Source organism: Nicotiana attenuata, chromosome 2 (genome assembly GCF_001879085.1).
Source record: "Nicotiana attenuata strain UT chromosome 2, NIATTr2, whole genome shotgun sequence".
Lineage (NCBI taxonomy): Eukaryota > Viridiplantae > Streptophyta > Magnoliopsida > Solanales > Solanaceae > Nicotiana > Nicotiana attenuata.
The window spans coordinates 90,306,345-90,331,215 of record NC_031990.1 but is presented as its reverse complement, the minus strand read 5'-3'; the positions used below and the strand labels follow the sequence as shown (position 1 = coordinate 90,331,215).

At 36.2% G+C, this 24,871-nt stretch overlaps 2 protein-coding genes across 3 annotated transcripts; both read left to right on the top strand.

The window, feature by feature from the left end:
- On the top strand, nt 221-7,082 carry LOC109214645. Of its 2 annotated transcripts, none has more exons than XR_002066209.1 (3): nt 221-369; nt 5,637-5,751; nt 6,550-7,082. XR_002066209.1 is itself a non-coding variant. In XM_019378587.1 (3 exons), the coding sequence occupies exons 1-2, from the start codon at nt 2,547-2,549 to the stop codon at nt 5,663-5,665; spliced, it is 1,386 nt and encodes a 461-aa protein (XP_019234132.1). In that variant the 5' UTR covers nt 1,118-2,546; the 3' UTR covers nt 5,666-5,751; nt 6,550-7,082. The 2 variants fall into 2 exon arrangements, 1 of the variants encoding a protein (XP_019234132.1); XM_019378587.1 differs by lacking the exon at nt 221-369 and adding an exon at nt 1,118-3,903.
- LOC109223073 (protein EPIDERMAL PATTERNING FACTOR 1-like) lies at nt 20,238-23,966 on the top strand. The gene is made up of 3 exons (XM_019387332.1): nt 20,238-20,582; nt 21,493-21,536; nt 23,591-23,966. The coding sequence occupies exons 1-3, from the start codon at nt 20,453-20,455 to the stop codon at nt 23,783-23,785; spliced, it is 369 nt and encodes a 122-aa protein (XP_019242877.1). The 5' UTR covers nt 20,238-20,452; the 3' UTR covers nt 23,786-23,966.

The following is a 24,871-nucleotide window of genomic DNA, read 5'->3' as shown; positions in this document are numbered from 1 at the left end:
TTTTTCCGACTACTCTAGTCAGAACACACCATAGAAATAGTAATCGAAATGTTTTGAATAAAATTAATTAAATGTTAATTTTTTTCGGACTACAGTAGTCGGAACATAGTCGATTTTTTTTAAAATAGAATTAATTAAATATTATGTTATTTGCGACTACAGTAGTCGGAACATAATCACACATTATTTATAGACTACCATAGTCGGATAACTTAGTTATTTTGGGCCCAAACCCTTATTTTTCTAATTATCTTTTCCTTTCCCACACTTCTCTCTTCTCTCTCACTGCTCACGTTCCTCCTCTCTTCCAGCGGCGTCTGCAGTGGCTTTGACTGGACGACGACGACGCATAGTTTTCTTCTCATCAATGTAAGGTTATTGGTTTTGTAACTATTAATTGCACTTTTTTAACTATTAATTGTGAATTTTCTTCTCATCAATGTAAGTTTCTGCTTTTGTACTATTAATTGCACTTTTGTAACTATTAGTTGCAGTTGTGGAATGCCGATTTTTCCCCCGACATGGGTTTACATTCTATCTAGGGTTCTTTTTGCTTGTTGTGTTATCTGTAAATTTAATTTTGGACTAATGATTATAACGATTCTGTTTTCACGGCTTAATTTTTACAGCGTAAGCTGTAGTAATGAGGATGCAGAGTATTGAAATGCAGGGGCAATTTAGAGGCTTGATTACGGATTCTCGTGAACCCAGTAGGGCGAATGTCTATTGCATGTGATATTTAGGAAAAAAAAAGTAAAGAAAAGTAATAAGAAAATCCTAATGTCAAATCAAAAATGCAAAACTACTTAAGTTTCTTTGATTGGAAATTACCTTCTTCAGAAGATTGTATACCTTCTGAATTTAGTAGAGAACTGATAGAATAGAGATATGAATTGATGATTAATACTCATGGAGTATAGTATGGGCGGCATAATTGAACTGGTTTTTTCCTTTTGCTTCGCTTTGTTTATTGATTTTGATCAATAAAAGCATCACAATACATTCCTAGTGTGTGTTTCGTATTGAGTGTCAAGTTTTAAATATTTTAGTAATCATTTTTTAACAATATTTATTTGGGATTGGTCTGTGAAAATATAGGAATTTTTGTAGTGAAATGAATCTAATTAAGTAGCGGAAGCCAGCCGCATTACATCATTGAATTTAGAGTTATTATGAAAGAGGAGGAGTAGTTGCATTATTAATCAGCAGAATCTTTTGATAGATTTCACTAATACTACTTCTGATAAAACAGAATCATCTCCAGAATATAATGAGCATATACCTTTGTATCATGTCAACAAGCTTACTACTTTAAGTTATGGATTGATAGTCATAACTATATTTGCATTTTTCCCATTAAGTATAGGTAATGGTGTTTGAAGCTGTCTGTGATAAGCTGGCAAGTAGTTAATTATCATCTGAAATTAATGCACACCATTATCGTTATGTTAGACATAGTCTTCTGATATTGTATATATGAAGTCAACCAGATTTCAGCCGACTTATTTTCTTTTTTCGTACCTTTTTTCATTTCTATATTCTGTTTTTGTACTAATCTGTCTGCTGCTAACAAATAAGAAGACCTATTGTTAATAGCCTGCTTGTTCTGTTTATCATGTTAACATACAATCTCTAACAAAGCTTTACTGGTCCTAATATGTTTAGCAATCCTATCTTTGATCGGTAAAATCATGCCTGCTTCTTGTACTGATTGTTATGGTTGTAGATACCATGCCTAAGGTCTCACCTTAACATTAAAAACTGATCATCCAGTTCTGATTAATATCTCTGTTATCTTCTCTAATTTGCCTGACTTTGGTGGATTTAGTTACAGGTCTAAAGTGTTTAGCCTATAATACTTAATATCTATTGGAGTTTAATCATGAGTTGTTTCTCTTGGTTGGTGTATCTGTTTATCTTTAAATGACTGCCCTAAGTTGTTTAATTTCATCAAAGTTTCTACCATTAATGACACAGGCACACTAATTGTAAAAAGGTATGTGTTGTTACTGTTTAAACCTTATGAAACAGTAGACCTCTAATGAAAACTCAATAAGTGAATGCATGTGTTTGTCTTTTGCTAACTCCAGTTGATGCTTTAAACCACCTAGAGTGACATTCTTGAAATTAAAGTTATCTGTAACATAGCAAGCATGCTCATATAAGTGTATAGTTAACAAATTATGCTTTCTGACTCTCTCTTGATTATGTTTGGAGAAATGATTCCTAAGAATTTTGTATTGATGTTATAATATGTGGAATGATTCTGAGTTGACTTTTAAGCCTTGAAAACTGCTAAGAACTTTGAGAGCTTATATGTGGTGATATATCCTTACATCATGCATTTTGATAGTGATCACTTACTAAAGATAGTTTCAAACTGAATCATGTGTTAGTCCCCATTCATTTATGGCATTTTACTCAAGTGATTGTTGTGAAATTTAATATTTATAGAGTCATTCATAGTTAAAATGTTGAAGGTATTACAATTATTCAAAGTAGGAACCTTTAGAAGAATATCTCAATAGTTTTTTCTCTTGATGTAGATGGAATTTGAACATCGTAGATGGATGTATAATAGGACTCATCCTAATCGTGCGGGATTGAGGGAGGAATTTATAGAAGGAGTTGCGGGGTTTATTGCTAAGGCGAAATCGCTAAATGATTTTCTTATTGAAGGGACAATTAGGTGCCCTTGTGTTAAATGCAAGTGTGTCAAGTTATTGAGACCAGATGTAGTTGAACTTCATCTTTACAAGAATGGATTTATAGAAAATTATTATGTGTGGACTGTTCATGGAGAGAATCATGATTTTCATAATTCTTTTGGTGGTGAGGGTAGTCCCAGAGTAGAGAATAATTTTGAAAATTCTCGATTCAATGAAATGATGAGAGATGCTTTTGAGATGTTCCCAGGGGCTCAATCCGAACCAAATGATGAGGCTAAGCGCTTTTATGAACAATTAGAGGAAGCTAGTCGTCCATTGTATGAAGGCTCAATGCATTCCAAGTTGTCTGTTGCAATTAGACTACTAACTATCAAATTTGATAGTTCTATTTCTCAAGCGGGCATGGATTCTATCATTGGGCTTATGAATGAACTGAATCCGAATAAAATTGACTTACCCAAAGATTTCTATACTGCAAAGAAATTGGTGTCCAAGTTAGGACTTTCATCAGAGAGGATTGACTGTTGTGAGAAAGGATGCATGTTATATTATAAGGATGATGCAGCGTTAGAAAATTGTAAGTTTTGTAACCAACCTGGTTATAAGGAGGCTACAAATGCTAATAAAAAGAAGGTTCCAGTGAAGGCGATGCATTACTTACCACTTATACCAAGGTTAAGGAGGTTGTATGCATCAATGAGCTCTGCTCCTCATATGAGATGGCACTATGAACATAGAAGGCCAACCGGTGTTCTATATCACCCGTCAGATGGAGAAGCATGGAAGCATTTTGATAGGGTGTTCCCGGACTTTGCAAGTGAACCAAGAAATATTAGGTTGGGATTATGTGCTGATGGATTCACTCCATTTGCAGTCTCTGCCGTACCATATTCATGTTGGCCAGTGTTTGTTACGCCGTATAATCTTCCTCCAGAGTTTTGTATGACAAGTCCATATTTGTTCCTAACTTGTATTATTCCAGGTCCACGCAATCCAAAAAGTTTGATTGATGTATACATGCAGCCATTGATTGATGAGTTAAAGTTATTGTGGCATCAAGGTGTGGAAACCTATGATATATCAACTAAACAGAACTTCAGATTGCGTGCCGCTTTAATGTGGACTATAAATGATTTTCCTGCTTATGGAATGCTATCCGAGTGGTCTACTGCTGGAAAGTTAGCCTGCCCGAGTTGCATGGAAGACACAAAAGCGTTCACTTTGAAACATGGAGGTAAGAACACATGGTTTGACTGTCACCGTCGTTTCTTGCCAATGGATCATGAATTTAGGAGAAACACTAGTGCATTTATGAAGAATCAAACTGATTATGAAGAGCCACCTTCAGTCTTGTCGCCAGAAGAAATTTGGAATAGAGTTAGGGATCTACCTAAGGTAACAGAGTCTCCATTGCCTAATAAGATACCTGGTTATGGTGTTACCCATAACTGGACTAAACAGAGCATATTTTGGGAGTTACCTTATTGGAAGCATAATCTTCTAAGGCATAATCTTGACGTCATGCATATTGAGAAGAACTTTTTTGATAACTTGTTTAATACTGTGATGGATGTCAATAACAAGACAAAAGATAACTTGAAGGCCAGGATGGACTTGAAAGAATATTGTAGGCGAAGTGAGTTGTACCTTACATACCTGAATAACAAGATTCAGAAGCCCAAGGCCAGTTACACATTCACTTTGGATGAGAGAAGGGATGGGAAACTTTTGATAAATTAAATTGGTATACTAAATGTCTTTGACACGAGTAACGTAACAAGTTTGAACTTTATATCGGTGTATTGAGGAAGAAGAGTTTTAATGGACTAACGTGGTCAGTGAGGAAGAAGAAATAAACTTCTGGTGTGCAAATAAATGATGTTCTCAAATGGATCAGTATCAATATGACAGATAAAGATTGATTTAGACCCTTCTTATACGTTAATTTGGTTTCACATAGTGTTTCTTTGTGAGAAATTTTTCCAATAAGCTAAAGGCTGGTAATGTAGAAAGTGTTCAGAGTTATAAAACTTGAAATTTCATGCTCGTGAGTTAAGCACAGCTTGCTCTAGAATGTACTTCGCAAATAAAAGAAAATGTAAAAGGGGGTGAGGTGGGGAGTGCAAGTTGATTCCCCATCTGTCCCGAAATGCTTTGGCCAGTCATCCCTGAAGTCCAGTCCAATATTGTGGAGCTGCGGATGGTTACTTGTGAAGTGGGATAGTTATTGAATGACCAGAATGCATGCTTAGTGATCTTAAGGAGAAAAAGTTTGTCGGAATTTGTTTTCATCTTTTATCTTTTAAATAAAACATTACGTTTTGATGTAATAATTTCACGACCTGAGACTTTTAACATGCTCTTGGCACAGTACTTTTCATTCTGTTGCAGCTCTTTGTTGTTTTGCAACAATAACTAGCAGCAGACATTTGCTCATATTCTTTTAGGAAGCACCAAAATATCGCTAGTTATTGAATAAGAAGGTTTTAATGCATTTGCCCCTTGGATTCACGAAGAAGAGTGAATCTAGTTTAACTCTCTTAGACTCTTCGTAGAAATGTTGGTCTCTCTCTTAACTAGAATGTAATGTTTACACGATGAATAATGAAATTTAGCATGCTCGTGAGTTACCTATAGTATGCAAAGCTTCCTTTTTGTATTGTTAATAAGAGTCCCATGTTGATATCACTAATCAGTTCTGGGCTGCTTATAAGAAGTGTTAACTTTTTCATATATTGGACTACAATAAATTCTCAGTTGGACTTTTCTATATTTTCAAGATTCTGATAAGTTATACTCCTTAAATTATCAGATAAGTTATACTCCTAATAGTTACTACTAGTTAATCCTTATGTATATACACTTTCTCTTGACTCTTGTCGCATTATGCACTCTTCACTTGAGACACAATGTTATCGATGTGGCATTTATTTGGACATTACTAGAAAAATTACATTTTATTTGCAGGAAAAGTTAAAAGGGGGACCAGTGTCTGATGCTGAGGTCTTTGCGGAGACATAAGAAAAAGAAGAAAGATGGTTCAAGGGAAGGATGGGTTGAGACACGTGCATCGGAACAATATGTAAGATCATAACCTTAAGACTATTTTCAGAGTTTTTAGCCAAAATTGTCCCTTATCTTCGGGAGTAGATCTAATTTTGTCCTCATACTTCCTCGAGGCACATTGAAACTTGCCATCTTTGAATAGTACATTTCCTTCGTTCTTAATTTTATCACATGCTTCAATTTTCTCTTTTGTGTCCATCTTCCAAAATGGTTTCTCCTGTATGAATCAAGAAACTGGTTTTTAAAAGAACCATTAATTGATCACTAAATTACTGATCATTCTTATTAAATTTATATTATAAAAAGTCAAAATTAAAGTAGTAGCTCTAATAGAGTCTTAAGTAATTATTATATATAGAAATGGAACTTTTATTTCCACATAACTACATTTAAAGAATATACATATGTGCAAAGTCTCTAAAAAGATTAATTCAAAATACTTGGTACGTAGACGACGTAACTAAAGAAATATATGTTCCTCACTTTACTTATATTGGATTTAATATAAGTAACCATAAAAGTTAGCTTAGCAAAGCTGCAGATGAATTTGCGAAGGAACCATAAAAGTTAGGCTTTTGATCTCCGATTGAGAAAGAGATTTTGGTGGCTGAGTTGTCGCCGCCGCCGCCGCCATAGGTTCTCTCGCACGACGGGCACATGCTAAGGGTGGCAGCCGATAATTGAACACGAAAGGGTGCTGCCATTTTCAGAGATTTCAGTTCTTGCAGTTCTTTATTTAGCCTTCTATTCTCGCCTTTTAAATCTTCAGTGACAAAATTATTTATTTATATAATCCTTATCACTTTTATTTCAGGATGGATTTTGAAGCTTAGATGAATGGTGTCAGATGCAGCCTGCTTCTGATGATGGTACCCCAATCCAACCGTCACCCGATGTTATGACTTCAATATAGACGGATGTAGCAAGTGGTGTATCCAAAGGAAGAGTTTACGGGCTTGGAGTACAACGGCCTTCCTCTTTTCGTCCATCGCCATTAGTTTCGGATTCTCCTAATCAGGAGGAAATGGGAGCAATGCAAAAGAATTATTGAGTTGTTGTCGAAACGATGTGAGACGACCGAAGCTCACATTGCTAGAATGGATAAATACATGAAAAAATACATGCCCCACTTTTATGATGATGAAGAGTCTGATTCTGATGTGTAGTAGTGATTTAAGGTTGATTACTGTTCTTGGATGTTTAAATTTTATATTTAGACTTTATGGTAGATTTGAATGATGTGGTATATATATGTTTAGACCTTATTATATTAGTGTCGATATGTATTAGCTACTCAGACTTTATATTAAATATTTCGACGTTAAGTAATGTTTTGGTTTGACATTATGGGATTTGAATGTTTGTTTGTTGATGTTGGAATTAGTTGGTTTGATTATTAGATTGTTTCGTTGGAATTGATTGTGTAGTTGAAATTGATTTGTTGAGTTAGTTGTTTAGTTGGAATTGGTTGTTCATAATATTTTGCATTTGACAGGTGATGTGCTAATAAAATGGCAGCATGCTGTCAAATTTCAACCAAGTTTTTCGACTACTGTAGTCGAAAAGTGTGCCCAGCATAATGATTTTCCGACTACAATAGTCGGAAATGAGGCCAGAATAATATAGATTCCGACTACTGTAGTCGGAAAATACAATAAAATAACAAATAAATAATTATTATTTGTATAATATCCCCACTACAGTAGTCGGAAATATTTTAAAATAAATAATATTTTTTCTTATTTTCCGACTACTTCAGTCGGTAGTCGGAAAATAGCTGCTTTTTTAATTTTTGGTGGAAAATATTTTCCGACTACTGTAGTCGGAAATTTCGGACTACAGTAGTCGGAAAATATTTTCCGACCAATCTTTTTCCGACTACTCTAAATCAGTCGGAAGAGTTCTATCGCAAATGCGAACCTTCCACTCTTCTTCAAGTTCGCAAATGCGAACTGAAATCTCGCAATTCCCAGACCTGCTGGGTTCGCATTTTCCATATCTGAGGCCTGCAATTTTTCATACTTAGACGAATTTTTAACCCCTTTTCTTCATTCTTTCAAAACACAAACTCCATAGGCGATTTTTCAAAAAATCTATCTTCTCCAAATCATTTGTAAGTCAACTTTTACTTAATTTCTTCAATCCTTTATATCATTAAACATGTTTTCATCTTAAAATCAAGGATTTCCATGGGTGAAAATGGGGATTTTGGGTAGAACCTAGGTTTTCTTCAAATTGGGGAGTTGGGCCTCAATTTGAGGTCCGATTTCAAAACTAATCATAGATATGAACTCGTGGGGGAATGGGTAGCCGGGTTTTGGTTCGAACCTCGGGTTTTGACCACGTGGGCCCGGGGGCGTTTTGGAAATTTTTGAGTAAAACTTTGGGAAATTCATTTTTCATGCATTCAAATTGATTCGATTAGCATTTGTTGATACATTCAAGTAATTTGTGACTAGATTCGAGCGGTTGGCGGTGAATTCGAAGGGTAAAGCTATACTAGAGGCTTGAGTTGAGTTTGGAGCATTTGAGTTAAGTGTTTGGTCTAACTTTGACTTGAGGGAATAGGAGTAGAGTCTTATTTGCTAATTGCCATTTGTCGAGTACGGTGTATAGGCATGGTGACGAGTATCTATACACTGGTGTCGAGCATGACCGTGAGTCCTAAATTGCTAAATTATCGAATTCTTAATTGTTGCCTATGAGGACTTGGTTGGAAATCTTTAACACTGAGCCAGTAACTGTTGAGACGGAGTATTGATTTAATTGTGTTAAGTAGAAATCGAATAAGTTTGGTTATAGCTGGATCTCCCTTGCCGGTATAGTTTATTATATTATCTTGTTCCCTTGCCGGGATAGTTTATTATATTATATTGTTCCCTTGTCGGGATAGTTTATTATAATATCTTTCTCCCTTGCCGGGATTATATTGTGTGTTGTGTTGAAAGAAATGGGATCGCGTGGCACGCCGACCACGAGATATTATGAAATGGGATCGAGTGGTACGCCTACCACGTGATATTATGAAATGGGATCGAGTGGTATGCCTACCACGTGATATTATGAAATGGGATCGAGTGGTACGCCTACCACGTGATATAATATGAAATCAGATCGTGTTGCACGCCTGCAACGAGAGGAAATTGAAACAAGTGAAAGTGGTTTGTTTTCCCTTATTCTGTGTTAGAAGAAATCAGATGTAGTTCTTCTTTTGTTATTCCTGATATTCTGATTTATCTGCTACCCCATAAGCATGTTTCCCCCTCTCAGCTCTAATTGTTTACTTTCTGCTATTATTTCGTTGTACTTGTATATATATCTGCACAGGCATTGTTTGGTAGTCTGGCCTAGCCTCGTCACTACTTCGCCGAGGTTAGGCCAGGCACTTACCAGCACATGGGGTCGGTTGTGCTGATGCTACACTCTGTGCATCTTTTTGCACAGATCCAGGTGTTAGAACAACATTTGAGTAGCAGTAGCATTTTGGGAGCGAGCTTTCGCTCTAGGGACTTTCGAGGTAGCCTTGCTAACGTCCGCAGGCCCGGAGTCCCTTTCTGTTTTATTCAGTTTGTTATCATTTGTACCGAAACAGACAGTTTTATGTTTAATTCACACCTTGTATTTAGTATTCTCTAGACGTTCGTGAGTATTGTGACACCAGTCTTGGGTAAAGGATTTTGTTAAACTTCCGCATTTCTTTCAGTTAATTATATTTGAGACTTCCGCTTTATCATGTTATGTTTTATTCTCATTAAATGGATGATAATTGCTAAAAAAGTAAATTAAGTTGGCTTGCCTATCTCCTATTAGTAGGCGCCATCACGGCTCCCGAGGGTGGGAAAATCCGGGTCGTGACAAGTTCCTCAGAGTGGTTCTTCAGACTCTGAAGGATAGTCAGTTATATGCCAAGTTCTCCAAGTGTGAGTTCTGGCTGAGTTCAGTAGCATTTCTAGGTCACGTTGTATCAGCAGAGGGTATTCAGGTGGACCCAAAGAAGATTGAGGCAGTCAAGAACTGGCCTCGACCAGCATCAACTTCAGAGATTCGGAGATTCTTGGGGTTAGCAGGCTACTATCATCGGTTCGTGGAGGGGTTTTCATCTATTGCAGCCTCGATGACCAGATTGACCCAGAAGGGTGCCCACTTCAGATGGTCGGATGAGTGTGAGGCGAGCTTTCAGAAGCTAAAGACAGCTCTGACTACGGCACCGGTTTGGTTTTGCCCACAGGTTCAGGGCCTTATACAGTCTATTGTGATGCTTCCCGTATTGGGCTTGGTGCAGTATTGATGCAGGATGGCAGAGTCATAGCCTATGCTTCGAGGCAGTTGAAGATCCACGAGAAGAATTATCCGGTTCATGATCTAGAGTTGGCATCCATTGTTCATGCTTTGAAGATTTGGAGGCATTATCTGTATGGTGTGACGTGTGAGGTGTACACTGATCACAAGAGTCTTCAGTACTTGTTCAAGCAGAAGGAGTTGAACTTGAGGCAGAGGAGGTGGTTGGAGTTATTGAAAGATTATGATGTTACTATTTTGTATCACCCGGGGAGAGCCAATATGGTGGCCGATGCATTGAGTAGGAAGTCCGCCGGCATGGGTAGTCTAGCTTATATTCCGATCAGCCCGAGACCGCTTACTTTGGATATTCAGGCCTTGGCCAATCGATTTGTGAGATTGGATATTTCTGAGCCTAGCAGAGTGTTAGCTTGCACGGTCGCTCGTTCCTCATTATTGGAGCGTATCCGTGATCGGCAGTTTGATGATCCCCATTTGTGTGTCCTGAGAGACACGGTGCAGCGTGAAGGTGCCACGAAGGTGACCTTAGATAATGATGGTGTTTTGAGATTGCAGGGGCGAGTTTGTGTGCCCAATGTCGATGGGATTCGAGAGTTGATCTTAGCGGAGGCCCATAGTTCTCGGTATTCTATTCACTCGGGCGCCGCGAAGATGTATCAGGACTTGCGGCAGCATTATTGGTGGCGCAGGATGAAGAAAGATATTGTTGCATATGTGGCTCGATGTTTGAACTGTCAGCAGGTTAAGCATGAGCATCAGAGGCCTGATGGTTTGTTTCAGAGGATTGAGCTTCCCGAGTGGAAGTGGAGAGGATCACCATGGATTTCGTTACCGGACTTCCGTTGACTCGGAAGAAGTTCGATGCGATATGGGTTATTTTTGATAGGCTGACCAAGTCAGCACATTTCATTCCTGTGGCAGTCTCCTATTCATCCGAGAGGTTAGCTGAGATTTATATTCGGGAGATTGTTCGCCTTCATGGTGTGCCGGTATATATCATTTTGGACCGGGGTACGCAGTTTACCTCGCGTTTCTGGGGTGCAGTTCAGCGAGAGTTGGGCAAACGGGTTGAGTTGAGCACAGCGTTCCATCCTCAGACGGACGGTCAGTCCGAGCGGACTATTCAGATTTTGGAGGATATGCTCCGGGCTTGTGTTATCGACTTTGGAGGTTCGCGGGATCAGTTCTTGCCTTTAGCAGAGTTCGCCTACAACAACAGCTACTAGTCCAGCATTCAGATGGCCCCATATGAGGCATTGTATGGTAGGCGATGTCGGTCTCCAGTTGGATGGTTTGAGCCGGGAGAGGCTCGGTTATTGGGTACAGATTTAGTTCAGGAGGCCTTGGATAAGGTCAAGATCATTCAGGATAGGCTTCGTTCGGCTCAGTCGCGGCAAAAGAGTTATGCAGATCGTAAGATCCGGGATGTAGCTTTCATGGTTGGTGAGCAGGTCTTGCTCCGAGTGTCGCCTATGAAGGGCGTGATGAGATTTGGGAAGAAGGGCAAGCTTAGCCCTAGGTTCATTGGTCCATTTGAGATTCTCGATCGTGTGGGAGAGGTGGCTTATACACTTGCCTTGCCGCCTAGCATGTCAGCCGTGCATCCAGTGTTTCATGTGTCCATGATTCGAAGGTATCACGGCGATCCAGCTCACGTGTTAGATTTCGGCATTGTCCAGTTGGACAAGGATCTGTCTTATGAGGAGGAGCCGGTAGCTATTCTAGACCGGCAGGTTCGACAGTTGAGGTCGGAGAGTTTTTCTTCAGTGCGAGTTCAGTCGAGAGGTCAGCCTCCTGAGGCATCAACCTGGGAGTCCGAGTCTGATATGCGAAGCCGTTATCCCCATCTATTTCCCGACTCAGGTACTTCTTTCTTTTGGCCGTTCGAGGACGAACGGTTGTTTTAGAGGTGGAGAAAGTGACGACCCAAAGGGTCATCACCTGTTTTCTCTTTTATTTTGGTACTTCCGAGGCCTTGAAAACCTCGCTTTTACTCGCCTCGATTTGCGTGCATAGTCCGGGCGCGTAACCGGAAAGCTTAAATATGAATTCTGTGTAAAAATTGATGAATTTTGATATTAATATGGTTAAAGTTGACTTTGGTCAACATTTTGGGTAAACGGATCCGGACCCGTGATTTGACGGTCCCGGAGGGTCCGTAGAAAAATATGGGACTTGGGCGTATGCCCGGAATCGAATTCCGAGATCCCAAGCCCGAGAAATAAATTTTTGTATGAAATATTTTCTGTATCTCCCTTGCCGGTATAGTTTATTATATTATCTTGTTCCCTTGCCGGGATAGTTTATTATATTATCTTGTTCCCTTGTCGGGATAGTTTATTATAATATCTTTCTCCCTTGCCGGGATTATATTGTGTGTTGTGTTGAAAGAAATGGGATCGCGTGGCACGCCGACCACGAGATATTATGAAATGGGATCGAGTGGTACGCCTACCACGTGATATTATGAAATGGGATCGAGTGGTATGCCTACCACGTGATATTATGAAATGGGATCGAGTGGTACGCCTACCACGTGATATAATATGAAATCGGATCGTGTTGCACGCCTGCAACGAGAGGAAATTGAAACAAGTGAAAGTGGTTTGTTTTCCCTTATTCTGTGTTAGAAGAAATCAGTTGTAGTCCCTATTGTTATTCCTGACATTCCGTTTTATCTGCTACCCCATAAGCATGTTTCCCCCTCCCAGCTTTAATTGCTTACTTTCCGCTATTATTTTGTTGTACTTGTATATATATATCTGCACAAGTTTATCTGGTAGTCTGGTCTAGCGTCACTACTTCGCCGGGGTTAGGCTAGGCACTTACCAGCACATGGGGTTGGTTGTGCTGATGCTACACTCTGTGCATCTTTTTGCACAGATCACAGCGCCGGAGCAACAGCTTTTGGACAGCAATAGGAGCGTTGGGAGTTGACTTCAGTCCAGAGATTCCGAGGTAGCCTTGTTGACGTCCGCATGGCCCGGAGTCTCTTCTATCCTTATTTCGTTTGTTGTCCTCGTACCGGAACAAACAGTATTGTATTTTATTTAGACTCTGTTTTTAGTATTCTATAGACGTTCGTGAGTTAGTGACTCCAGTCTTGGGTAGAGGTTGTAATGGACTTCCATATTCCTTTCAGTTAATTATATTTGAGACTTCCGCTTTATCATGTTATGTTTTGTTTTCATTAAATGGACGATAATTGCTAAAAGAAGTAAATTAAGTTGGCTTGCCTAGCTCCTATTAGTAGGCGCCATCACGACTCCCGAGGGTGGGAAATCCGGGTCGTGACAAGCTCGTTCCTACACATAAGAAACACATAATGAGTATATTTCACTTCGAAAATCATGTAATCTCCCGCGACACACACAAAAATTAATATGCAAATATACTAAAAAATATGCACTTTTCATCATTTATCACCAAACATCATACATCATTTATTTGCAACTATTTTTAATTTAAGTGGATGAATATGCAACTATCTGGATTAATTCTTCGAATAACATTTACTAAAGGTGTCCCTATTTGGGGTAAATAAAACTAAGGTCTTTCAGAAACACAGGACATCATGAAAATGTCTCAACATATCAATGTTCAGACATAGTTAGGTTTTCATAGAGGTTTGATTTGGACCAAACAACCTATTGGGAAAAAATGCCAAAGATATTTTCTAATACACAGTACATTGTCCAATACCAGCAACTGCATGCATATATATGTTAAAGTAAATTGAAAGTTCTTATATGAAGGAGTTTTCCAAGTACCAAACATATGTACCAACTATTGTCTTCATATGTATTTGTCTGTACCTTCTTGCCTATGGAATCTAAGAGAAGAATATGATAGATTGATTGAGGGGGTAGAAATTGCTTTATGATTAATTTAGGGTTGTTGGTGAAATTAATTTTTTCTCTTTGGCCTTCTGTTTTTTACAAAGTAATTACATGTGGCCTGTGGACATAGGCGGATCCAATATTTAAATTCAATGGATTCAGCTTTTAAATTTTTTAGTATTGAATTAATTGTACTGTTAAAATTATGGGTTCAAATTTAATAATAAATGAGATTTTAGTAGGTATTTACATGTAAATCTATACTCTGTATCAAAAGTTCTGAGTTCAATTGAACTCGTAGCCGAAATGCTACACCAACTTAGAACCTTTTAAAATAAATATATATATATATATATTTTGGTTTCCCATTTGGTATCCGATACCGTATTAGGGTCCGACTAAATCCGAATTCACCCAGGAAAATTCCATGTTAGAGGTAAAACACTCCCTAACAAAAACGACTCCATACTCAGTGCTCAAACCCGAGACCTCTGAAGGGGTACTTACTATTCCACCTCAACCCTTGTTGGTAAAATACAAGTAAAGAAAACACATGGAGACATATATATATATATATATATATATATATATATGTTCAAGTCAATTTCTTGTGGAATATATGTAGGCTCAAATATAGACATTAAGTGTTATCCTTTTCAACAGAAGATCTTTGGATTAGATTGTGATTCTATCTCTCTCCATATGCTTGTATAGCAGAAAATGATGGGTTGAATAGAAGATTTTCCATCTTTTTTAATGCTATGGACTAAAACGTATGACCATTTGAGTTTAATTTTCATACTATTAAAAGCAGTTTAAAGTGTGATAGTAGGTTGGTAACAATTCTTATCATGTAATCAATTGATGCTTATTATAGAAATTTATATGTAATTATCTTATAAGTGGTTTGTCTCTAAATATTTTTTATATTATCAGCACGTTAAACTTAAATTATTTAAGCTGATTTTTTTTTATTTCCCACCCGGTGTTCGATACCCGCACGAGTCCTCTATGAACAATCCACCCTTTTCTGGATTATTGCCGATGTAATTGGAGCTCGACTATATTCGGATTCGCACCGGGTAGGGCTCCATTCAGGGGGTAGCGCTCCCTACCAAGGATTTTCCGTACCCAGGGCTCGAACCCCAGACCTTTGGTTAAGGAAGGAGCAGGCTCATCCACTGCACCACATCCTTTGGTGGTCAACTATATTATAAAATTACTATTACTGCAAAACAGTAATTAATTACTTCATCTGTTTCAATTTAGATGACACACTTTTCTTATTAGTTCGTTCTTAAAGAACGACACATTTCTACATTTGGAAATAATTCAACTTTAAACTATTCATTTTATCCTTAATGAGAAGTTTTTATAATCACACAAATGTCATAATCCTACATAGTTTTTACCCTTAAGGTTTTAAGACCACAAATTTTAAGAGTATTCTTTTTTTCTTAAACTACGTGCCAAGTCAAATTATTTTATCTAAATTGAAAGGCAAGGAGTAGTAATCACCAGTATTCCTAGTACTTATATTGCTAACTATTTTTAGTACTATAGTACCTATTTATGGAAAAGGAGAGTAACTTTTTGCAGAATGACTGGCTGGGAAGTTGTTGAAATTTGTTACTGTGTTGGGTAATTCTTGAAGCTACTAGGGAAATGTCTGCAGGAGAATCTGAGACCCAGACATGGTAAAACAGAGGAAAATGACTGACGGTGTAAATAATAACTTACATTTACTGGTAGAATTTTTTAGTAGAAGTTAAACGGATAAAATAATCACAAATATGTCTCTACGGTAAACATTAATTCTTAATAGCTTTAAGTTATTACATTAAGAGTATAAAAAAGTGATTTTACACTAGTATTAAAATATCAACTATATCATGTTGTTACTTTATTGTTCAAGTTAGCTTATTAAACTTGTTATAGAAAGTTATCTATTGTTATATATCAACTTAACTAGATGACGTAAATTATCTATACACGGTTAATTCACATAACTTAAATTCATATGTAATATGATAAAGATTATAATTAACTTGCTATCACTGATTAAAAATTTCAAGTTTTATGTATGACGAGCGCAAAACACAACACGAAATTGATGTTCGCTAGCCAAATATAGTATAATTATCGTCTCCACAGGGATTGAATTTAAATAATGTTCAAGTAATTTCTGGCTTAACGCTATTCAGGTTGATCAACACTTGATTTGAGTGATTTTGAACTAAAATTAACTATTAAAATTAAAGCAATTAACAATTGATCACGGAAAGACATGATTTGAGCAACACTGAAATAACCAATCGGAGAAATAAGGGTCGTGACAGAATAAGTGCAAGATACTTCAGGATCTAACTCTAGTTGAGTTCACTCTAATATTCTAATGATTCTCACGAATTCATTTAATGTTTAGTTCAAACATGTAACCAAGACTCCTCTCTCGATTAAATCTTAACTCTACGAGGTGAACTAATATAAAGCCATATGAAAATATGCAAGAATACGTTAATGGAGTCTTTAGAAAAACGTCTCTCGAATATTCTCCTAACTTGATTTAGTCAACAATTCAACAAGCTCTTTCGGGAATGGTTGGTTTAGGTTTGGAAGGGTTCGGATTGAAATCAGAACACTTAGTTCCTTAATAGTGGCCTATGATGGCCAAGTTTGACTTGAGATAACATTTTGAGTAAATGACTTCGGAACCAGGATTTGATGGTTCAAATAGGGTCGTATGATGATTTTGCTCTTGGGCGTGTGTTCGACTCGGATTTCGGGTGATCCGGGAGCATTTCAGCGCTTAATGTTGGAAGTTGGTGCATTGAAGGTTTTCTAGTTCTTTAAATTTGGTTTGGAGTAGCCTTTGGAGTTATCGAGGTCCTTTTGAGATTCCAAGCCCGAGAATAGTTCTGTATGGTGATTTATGACTTGTACGCAAATTTTGGGGTGACTCCGAGTAGTACAAGTATGATTCGGCGCGTTCGGAGCTAATTGAGAAGTTTGAAGTTTATAAGTTGATTCGATTTGGTTTTGGGGTGCGATTCTTAGTTTTGATATTTTTTATGCATTCTGAGGGTTTGAGTAGGTCTGTATTATGTTTACGGACTTGTTGGTGCAGTTGGATGGGGTCCCCGGATGGTTTGGGTATGTTTCGGACCGGAGCTAAGTCCAAAACTGCTGTACTTGCTGGTTCTGGTTTTCTTCTTCGCGAACACGGAGATTTCCTCGCGTTCGCGATGAAGGAATGAGACTAGGGGAGGTTTTGTTCTACGCGTTCGCGAAGGGGAGCTCGCGATCGCGGTGCTCTGGGCCATTGTTTATCGCATTGGCATACCTGTGCCCATGTTCGCGTGAAGAAGTTGGGTTTGGGGGGTCGCTAGCCAATTGCCCTTCACGTTCGTGAAGGTAGGGCCGCGTTCGCGAAGCTTTGGTCAGGCACGCCTTTGCGATCGCAGGGCCTTCTTTGCGTTCGCGAAGCACATTTTCTGGGGCCTGGGCAATTTGCCGTCGCGATAGCGAGGCCTCTTCCGCGATCGCGAAGAAGGAACGCTGAGTAGAGACTTTATTAAAAACGGGACTTTGGCCTCTTTTGTTTATTTCTCTCACTTGTGGCCGATTTTGGAGCTTTTTAGAGAGGGATTTTCACCTAGCATTTTGAGGTAAGTGTATTATACACAATGTGAGTTCAATACATAGATTATGGGTAGATCTTAACATGAAAATTATAAAAAAAATTAGTATTTTGTTGAAAAATCTAGGTTTTGATAAAAGGGGATTAGACCACAAAAATGGTTGTTGAATTGAGTAGAAATTATATATTTGTGTTCGTGAGGTTGTGGGTAACAATTACTTACAAAAATTTCTGGAATCCGAGCACGTGAGTCCGTGGGTGAATTTTAGGAATCTTCTAAATTGGGTTGGGTAATTACTCTAATAGTTAAATTATGAACTTTTGAGAAATTATTGATTAGTTTGTACAACCTTTGTCTAGTTTCGGATTGTTCGACACCGACTTGAGGCTTTTAGAGTTATTTGTTGACCAAAAAATGAACTTAAGAACGAGATAAGTCTCTTGCCTAACCTTGTAAGAGGGAATTAACCCCATAGGTGTTTAAATTGTTGTTTGCTACTAGTTGTGGGTGCTACATACGCACGAGGTGACGAGAGTCCGTGCGTAGCTAAAATTCATGTTATGTCCGGGTAGACATAGGCCTTTATTATACTATTATTTGCACTATTTGAACTCAACTTGCTAGTTTAATTGCTTGAGTTAATAATTAAAATTTGGTTAAATATTATATTAAATCGAGCTTCATTACTTATAGATTTGGTGGAATATTTAATTATTGATGAAAATTTATATTCTTTGGTGGGTTTACCTTGGAGTTGTAAATACATAATTTGTATTCCGTAGAGTTTTCTTATTCCTGTGGATCGGACCGAACGCCTTGGCAATATTTATATATATATTATGGGATGCATCCATAGATCGGGTCGTACGACCTCGGTAGTGTATGTACACGATTATTATGGAATGGGCCGTAGACCTCGGCATAACTTGTGCGTGTTGTCACTCGCAACCCGATTATACTTGATGTCTTTCATGACTTGAAAATTTATAAATACGTTGGCCCCTTACTTGTTGAGATTAGCATGTGATAGTTGGGGATTTTAATTGTTATTTTGTTAAAGGATCATTTAATTATTGCCTCTTATTCCATTATTGATGTTGCGCATGCCTATTTAATATTCTTGCACATTATGTATATTGCCCACTAGTAAGTGTCAATGTCGACCCCTCGTCACTACTTCTTCGAGATTATACTAGATACTTACTGGGTATATGTTGTTTATGTACTCACGCTACACTTCTGCACATATTGTGCAGCTTCTGAGACATGTGCATCTGGAGTTCGTTCGGGCGTGCATCCGCATTACCTGGAGGCCTAGTGGTGAGCTGCTTCTCATATTCCGTTCTGCAGCACCCGGAACCTTCTCTTGTTATGTTTTATCATTTTTGTCTATTTTGTTTCAGATAGTAGTTCTTAGAGAGTTTTTGTATATTCTACTAAATTCTCGTGCACTTGTGACACCGGGTTTTGAAAGTTCCAGTGGACACTCATGGGTTTCGATTATTTAATTCACTATCTTACTTTCGCGTTTAGTTTATGCTTTACATTACTACGTGTACTTACTATTTGTTTTCTTATTAAGTGCAAAAAAAAAGAACTTTAAAAATATTAAATAAATAATTAAATGGGTAGTTCACCGTTGGCTTCCTAGCGGTGACATTGGGCGCCATCACGGCCTATAATGGAAATTGGGTCGTGACACAGATAATGCAAGGAAAATCACCTAAAATATTCCTCTTTCGTTTAAATAATTCGGTGAACAAACTTGCAATCAATTCAAAGCTCAATAAACGAATTCATGCAAACAACTAGAGTTAAAATTCATAAATATCAATCGAAATACCATATCAGTCAAACCCTAAAGTAAACTACTCCATAATCATGGAGAAAGTCCTCACAAATAAAGTTAAAGAGTAAGAAAATATGAATTCAATCCAAACTTGGGTGTTGAGTTGAGGAAAGAATGACGAATCCGTGTGTTTTAGAGTCTCCAATGCTCTTCCAATCTTTCGTAGGTCAAAAGTCCCTTTAAAAAAGTATTTTTGATGTATTTATACCGTGTATAAGCGAGTCCGAACGAAATTACACTTTCCAAGCCAAAACAGAAAAACACTCTAAGAAAATTATACAGGCGCGACGCCCCATGCGCCGCGCCAGTGGGAAAGTTCAGAGAGCAGATTTTTTCCACTTTGCAGGAATTTTGCACTAGCACCTTGTGCCCCGCGGAGCGGTAGTGCATTTTTCTTGAAGTAATTTTTTTCTCACTTTTTAACATTGAGACTTGGTCCTTGACTCCCGAACGTGATCTCAGCTTAATTTCTTGAGCTTCTACTCAAACTTCAAAGCTCCAAATCATCCATTTTAGCTCCAAACTTGCTTATTCACTCGAAATCACATCTTACACGGCATAACACACGTAATAAATACAAAATACTAGCAATTAGGCTCAATTACAATCAAAGTATAGCAATTGGAATGTGAAATATAGTTAAAAACATGAGTTCCTAGCTTATCATCAATGTACTGATAGTGTAAAAAATATTTACACAATCAAATTAACTTTAAAGTAATTACAAAATACCTTTATAATAATAAATAATAATAGTAATTGATAACCCAACAAATATAGTAACAAACCTGCTATTACATGTCAAACTACACGGGTATAAAAGGACTTTAATTATATATACTGATAATATAAATTCTACATTATCCATGTGTATAAGATTGTAAATTCTTTCTTTCTACCTTCTTTCTGCATTTTCCCACTATTTCTTCTACTTCCTTAATTCTTTGCCCTCCTTAGTCATCCTCAAATTTTTCTGCTCAAAACTCACAGTATACCAATTATGCATTTATCAGATCTTGATTTAATCTTGTGATAATTTGTCTTAATTTTTCTATATAATATATCTTTGTGGTTATTATTTGATCTCCAATGGAATACTACTGCAGTGTTAGATGGAGGATTATTGTACAGAAAAAGCTTCTTCTCTTTTTTGCAATCTCTTTCTTCTTTCTCTCAGTTTTTGCAGGCTACAACACTCTCAAATCTACAACTCTCTTGGGTAAGTTTCTGCTTAATTTCATACTTAAACATACACTTATCAGGTAGTCAGTGGAGTCAAAATTTTCACTAAGAATTAGTCGAAATATAAAGTAGTAACACATGAATAAATTAAGGGGGATTAATCAAGATATATGTAATATATATACATAATTTTTTTGACTTCTTTACACGTTTAATTTCCGGTGAAAAGGTGTCGGTTGACTCCCTTTAAACAAGGGTAGTTCTACTTATATAATAAGTACGGAACTTAAGTATTTTTATTTTCTTGAGCCGAGGGCCTTCTGAAAATATCCTTTCTATTTCTTCGGGGTAGGGTAAGGTGTGCGTAGACACTACCTTCCCCGGAGCCATTTTTGGGATTTTACTGGATCTTTATTGTAGAATTTAAGTATCTTTATACAATCAGTGTAACTTTCTTTCGGTCTCTTAATTATTCTGAGGCGAAGTTTTATAGGAAAAAGACGTGTATAACCGCTCTTAAATTATTATCCAAAAAAAATATATTTTTTGTAAATTATATTATATGTATATAATATAAAAAATTATATAAATTTTATGCTTTTTTGTTATGATCAGATATAAATAATTTTGATCGCGGGTTAAAAGTGACCTCTGTCCAAGTTTTATTGATATTATGATATTTTTGTTATTAATGCTACATTGTTGTTATTAACGCTAACAATATTGGTGCAATTTAACTTTTTGCGGGAGGTTACTTTCTTTATTTTATCAGGTTACTTAATTATATTGATTATTAGTTATCTTTGATTATTTAAGATGACATGATAGTTTATAATTTTTCTTAAACTGATAATGTTTATAGATGTTAAATACTTACTATAATTAGTTATGGCTAAGTGTAAATTTTCCTTTTAACCTTCATGCTCTTTCCATTTTCATCTTTGCAGAAATCAATTTTGCGTTCGCTGCTAAAGCAGATATTTCCTTTCAGGTCTGTTCGCTTAACTGAATATATTTAATTTTCTAACTACGGCCAGAGTAGAAATTCAGTTATATGCACAAATTTAATTGCAATTTCTTTTATTTATGTTAGTATATTTACTTTAGGTTCAATATGTATTTGAAGCCGCTTTAGTCTTCTTAGAGCTTGGATATAAGAATTTTTTCATATTTTTTTGAAAATTTTCACTTTTTTCCCGAAATCAGTGTTTGGCCATAAAATTTTAAATTTTTACTTGAAGATGAATATTGGAATTTTTCGAAAATTTAAAAAATTACAAAAAACTGTTTTTCAAAATTTTTACTCAGATCACTCACAAAACTTCAAAACAACCTAAAATTATATTCATGTTCAAACACAACTCTAATTCTCAAATATCATTTTCACTTGAATTTTTTTTGTTAATTTTAAATTTTACAATTCTTATGTCCAAACGCCCACTTAGTGTTCATGCACCCGTTAAAAATGTAAAAAAGATAATAGTAGTAATTGTTGTATATATAGAGATTTTAGTGTGTTAATTAGTACAATCAAGTTATTTATCCTGTTAATTCACATTTTACTACAGACAATTATGTGTACACATTAGCATAAACAATAATCTCTTTAGGTTTGGTTACCTTATTGGGAATATCATAGTATTATCTATCTCAAATATATATTGTACTTTTACTTGTCTATTATATAAAATATATATGTTTATTTTTACTTGTTCATTTTAGCAAATTAAGAGAAAGATAATTTTTTCCCCTATTTTACCCTTATTATTAACTACCAATTCTTCAAATCATTTTTCAAGATTTTTTGAAATGCTATCATTATTATAGGTAAAATTATAAATTATAAACTTTATTTATTTTTTCTTAAATGAAGTACAAAATTAAAAGAGGACAACTAAAAATAAATAGATGGAGTAGAAGGTAAATTTTCTAATTATAAAATTATAATTCTGAAATTATTCCCTTGCTTTTTCCAATGATCAAGTCCATCCAACAATAGGAAAAGTCAAGGCGTGCACGCTAACATCTAGATGAAAGACACAGTCTTAATTTGTCCTCATCTTAATCGCTCTTCTTGTCTTCTCAACTTCAACCGGCGCATTGAACGGAACCATGTTCCTATGTTTATTCGTAATTGTTTGTGTATATAGTATTACGTATTTACGTAGGGTCGGAAAAAAGGTGGTATTTAAAGGGTGTGACATAGACAGTTTATCGTAATATAAATATTAATGGTTACTTGCACAACTCGATAACCTATAGGTCACACAGAGAGAATTTTATTGTTGATCTATCTCCAAAACTCCCCATTCTTTTCCATAATTGTTTATATCGGATAAATTTATTCGTATCTGGATGTTTATATTAAAATAATAAATATACATTATATATTTACATATATATTTCTAGCACTTAATCTTGATTATAAATTAATGTGTATTCTTACCTCACTATATATATATATATATATATATATATATATATATATATATATATATATATATATATATATATATATGAACTCTAGCCCGAGGCTATAGGTTAACTAGTGACATTTTGAGTTACTGATCACCTAAAAATAGTAAAGAAAACAAAATGTTCTTGTTATATAAACTGACATTTTAAGCACTATGAGTCTAATTAATTAGTTGGATCCGAGAATATTTGATCAAAGTTGAAAAAAATTGAAAAGGAAAAAAAAAACAGTTATCGTGTTTGTATATGAACTTCACCTAGAAAAATATTGTGAAAATTGAAAATTCATGACCGAAACAATTATTTACTTGAAATACTCGTAAAATATCATTTTTATATTTCACTATTATTTTAAATATTTGATATTCAAAAACAAATAACTAAACCACCATTTGCATAAATCGACTTTTAACATATTTGGTGCCCAAATGTGAATATTCTTTCTATCATATTAGAAATTCTTTCTCTTTTTTTATTTTTTTATTTTTTATTTTTATTTTTTATTTATGTTTTTATTTTGCTATTTTTATTTTATTTATGTGAACAATACCTTGATGTTTATTGAGGCAGAAATTAAACACGGGAACTACAAGGAGGATTTTAGGCGGACTCGGGTCATCGCCGCCGCGGTGCATGTCAAAATGCGGCAGATGCACGCCATGCCGGCCGGTCCATGTGGCGGTGCCGCCGGGGACTCCGGTGACTACGGAGTACTACCCAGAAGCTTGGAGGTGCAAATGTGGAAACAAGTTGTACATGCCCTAGTTATTCATGCATATATAGCTAGGAATAGCAACAGAACTAATACACTCTTTCACTCTATTTTATGAGGAAAAATGATAGTGATAGTATGATTTACAGTATTATCTGTTTTATGTGTACATAAATTGTCTGCCAATACTAATGTAGAGCTACTTCCTCAATGTTAAATTTGTTTTCCATTTTTTTTTTGGAGTTACTTGGGCTGATTGCATGGCTCAGTCATCGGAGAGAGACAAGGCCGTAGAGAATCGGTAAAGTTATTTTCTTGTGGCTTATAAATTATGGGTTCGAACCATGAAATTAGTCATTATTGCTTGTATCAGATTAGGCTGCCTACATCACACCCGACCCCTTTGGGTGTGGTCCTTCCCCGAATCCTGCATGAACGCTGGTTGCTTCGTGCACCGGGCTGCTCTTTTCATCACTAGAGAGAATTTTTTCGAGTTTAACTTCTACAGGCTGACAATGAACCTTTTTAATAATATAAGTATATTTTAGCTTGTTGTCAAAGATTACTTTTTTTCATTTTCCATGTTATTAAATTCAACTTGTTATAAAAAATTACTTGTAGTTATTTTTTAAGTCACCTTATATTAAAAAAATTCTGTTACACTATCGATGTTAAATTTTCTTTTTTAGAGTGATTGAACGGTTTGGTAGACATGGGAATTCTTTGGTATTTTTTTGTGTCTGAGTTTTCCCCTCTAATGAAATTCTGAAGAGAGGCACGATGTTCAAAGCAAGAGAGCAGGATTTGTTTGGCTTGTATTAGCAGTTGATTGGTGCCTCCCGCCCTCCCATATGCATGTCATGTCTGTGGTTCAGATTTGGGGCCTTTTTGACAGAAATAACATGCAAATGCCCAATAAACCTCATAACCCTATGTCCCTATCCACTGTTTGTGTAGGACATGCACGAGAAATATAATAACAATAATAACAAATATAATATAATTTTACAAGCGACGTTTGAAAAGGATAGTATGTAGGCACACCTTACTCTTATCTTAAAAATAGAAAAGTTGTTTCCGGTAGACTTTTGGCTCAAAAAAAGATATAACGAAAGCATCGGCACAAGCATTGATAATAA

Excerpts from the sequence above, each read along its gene's own strand:
- LOC109223073 (XM_019387332.1), top strand. The coding sequence starts at position 20,453 with ATGGAATACTACTGCAGTGTTAGATGGAGGATTATTGTACAGAAAAAG. Across the intron at positions 20,583-21,492 it reads CAAATCTACAACTCTCTTGG|AAATCAATTTTGCGTTCGCT; the intron begins GTAAGTTTCTGC and ends TCATCTTTGCAG. Across the intron at positions 21,537-23,590 it reads AAGCAGATATTTCCTTTCAG|AAATTAAACACGGGAACTAC; the intron begins GTCTGTTCGCTT and ends TTATTGAGGCAG.
- LOC109214645 (XM_019378587.1), top strand. The coding sequence starts at position 2,547 with ATGGAATTTGAACATCGTAGATGGATGTATAATAGGACTCATCCTAAT. Across the intron at positions 3,904-5,636 it reads GTTCACTTTGAAACATGGAG|GAAAAGTTAAAAGGGGGACC; the intron begins GTAAGAACACAT and ends TTTTATTTGCAG.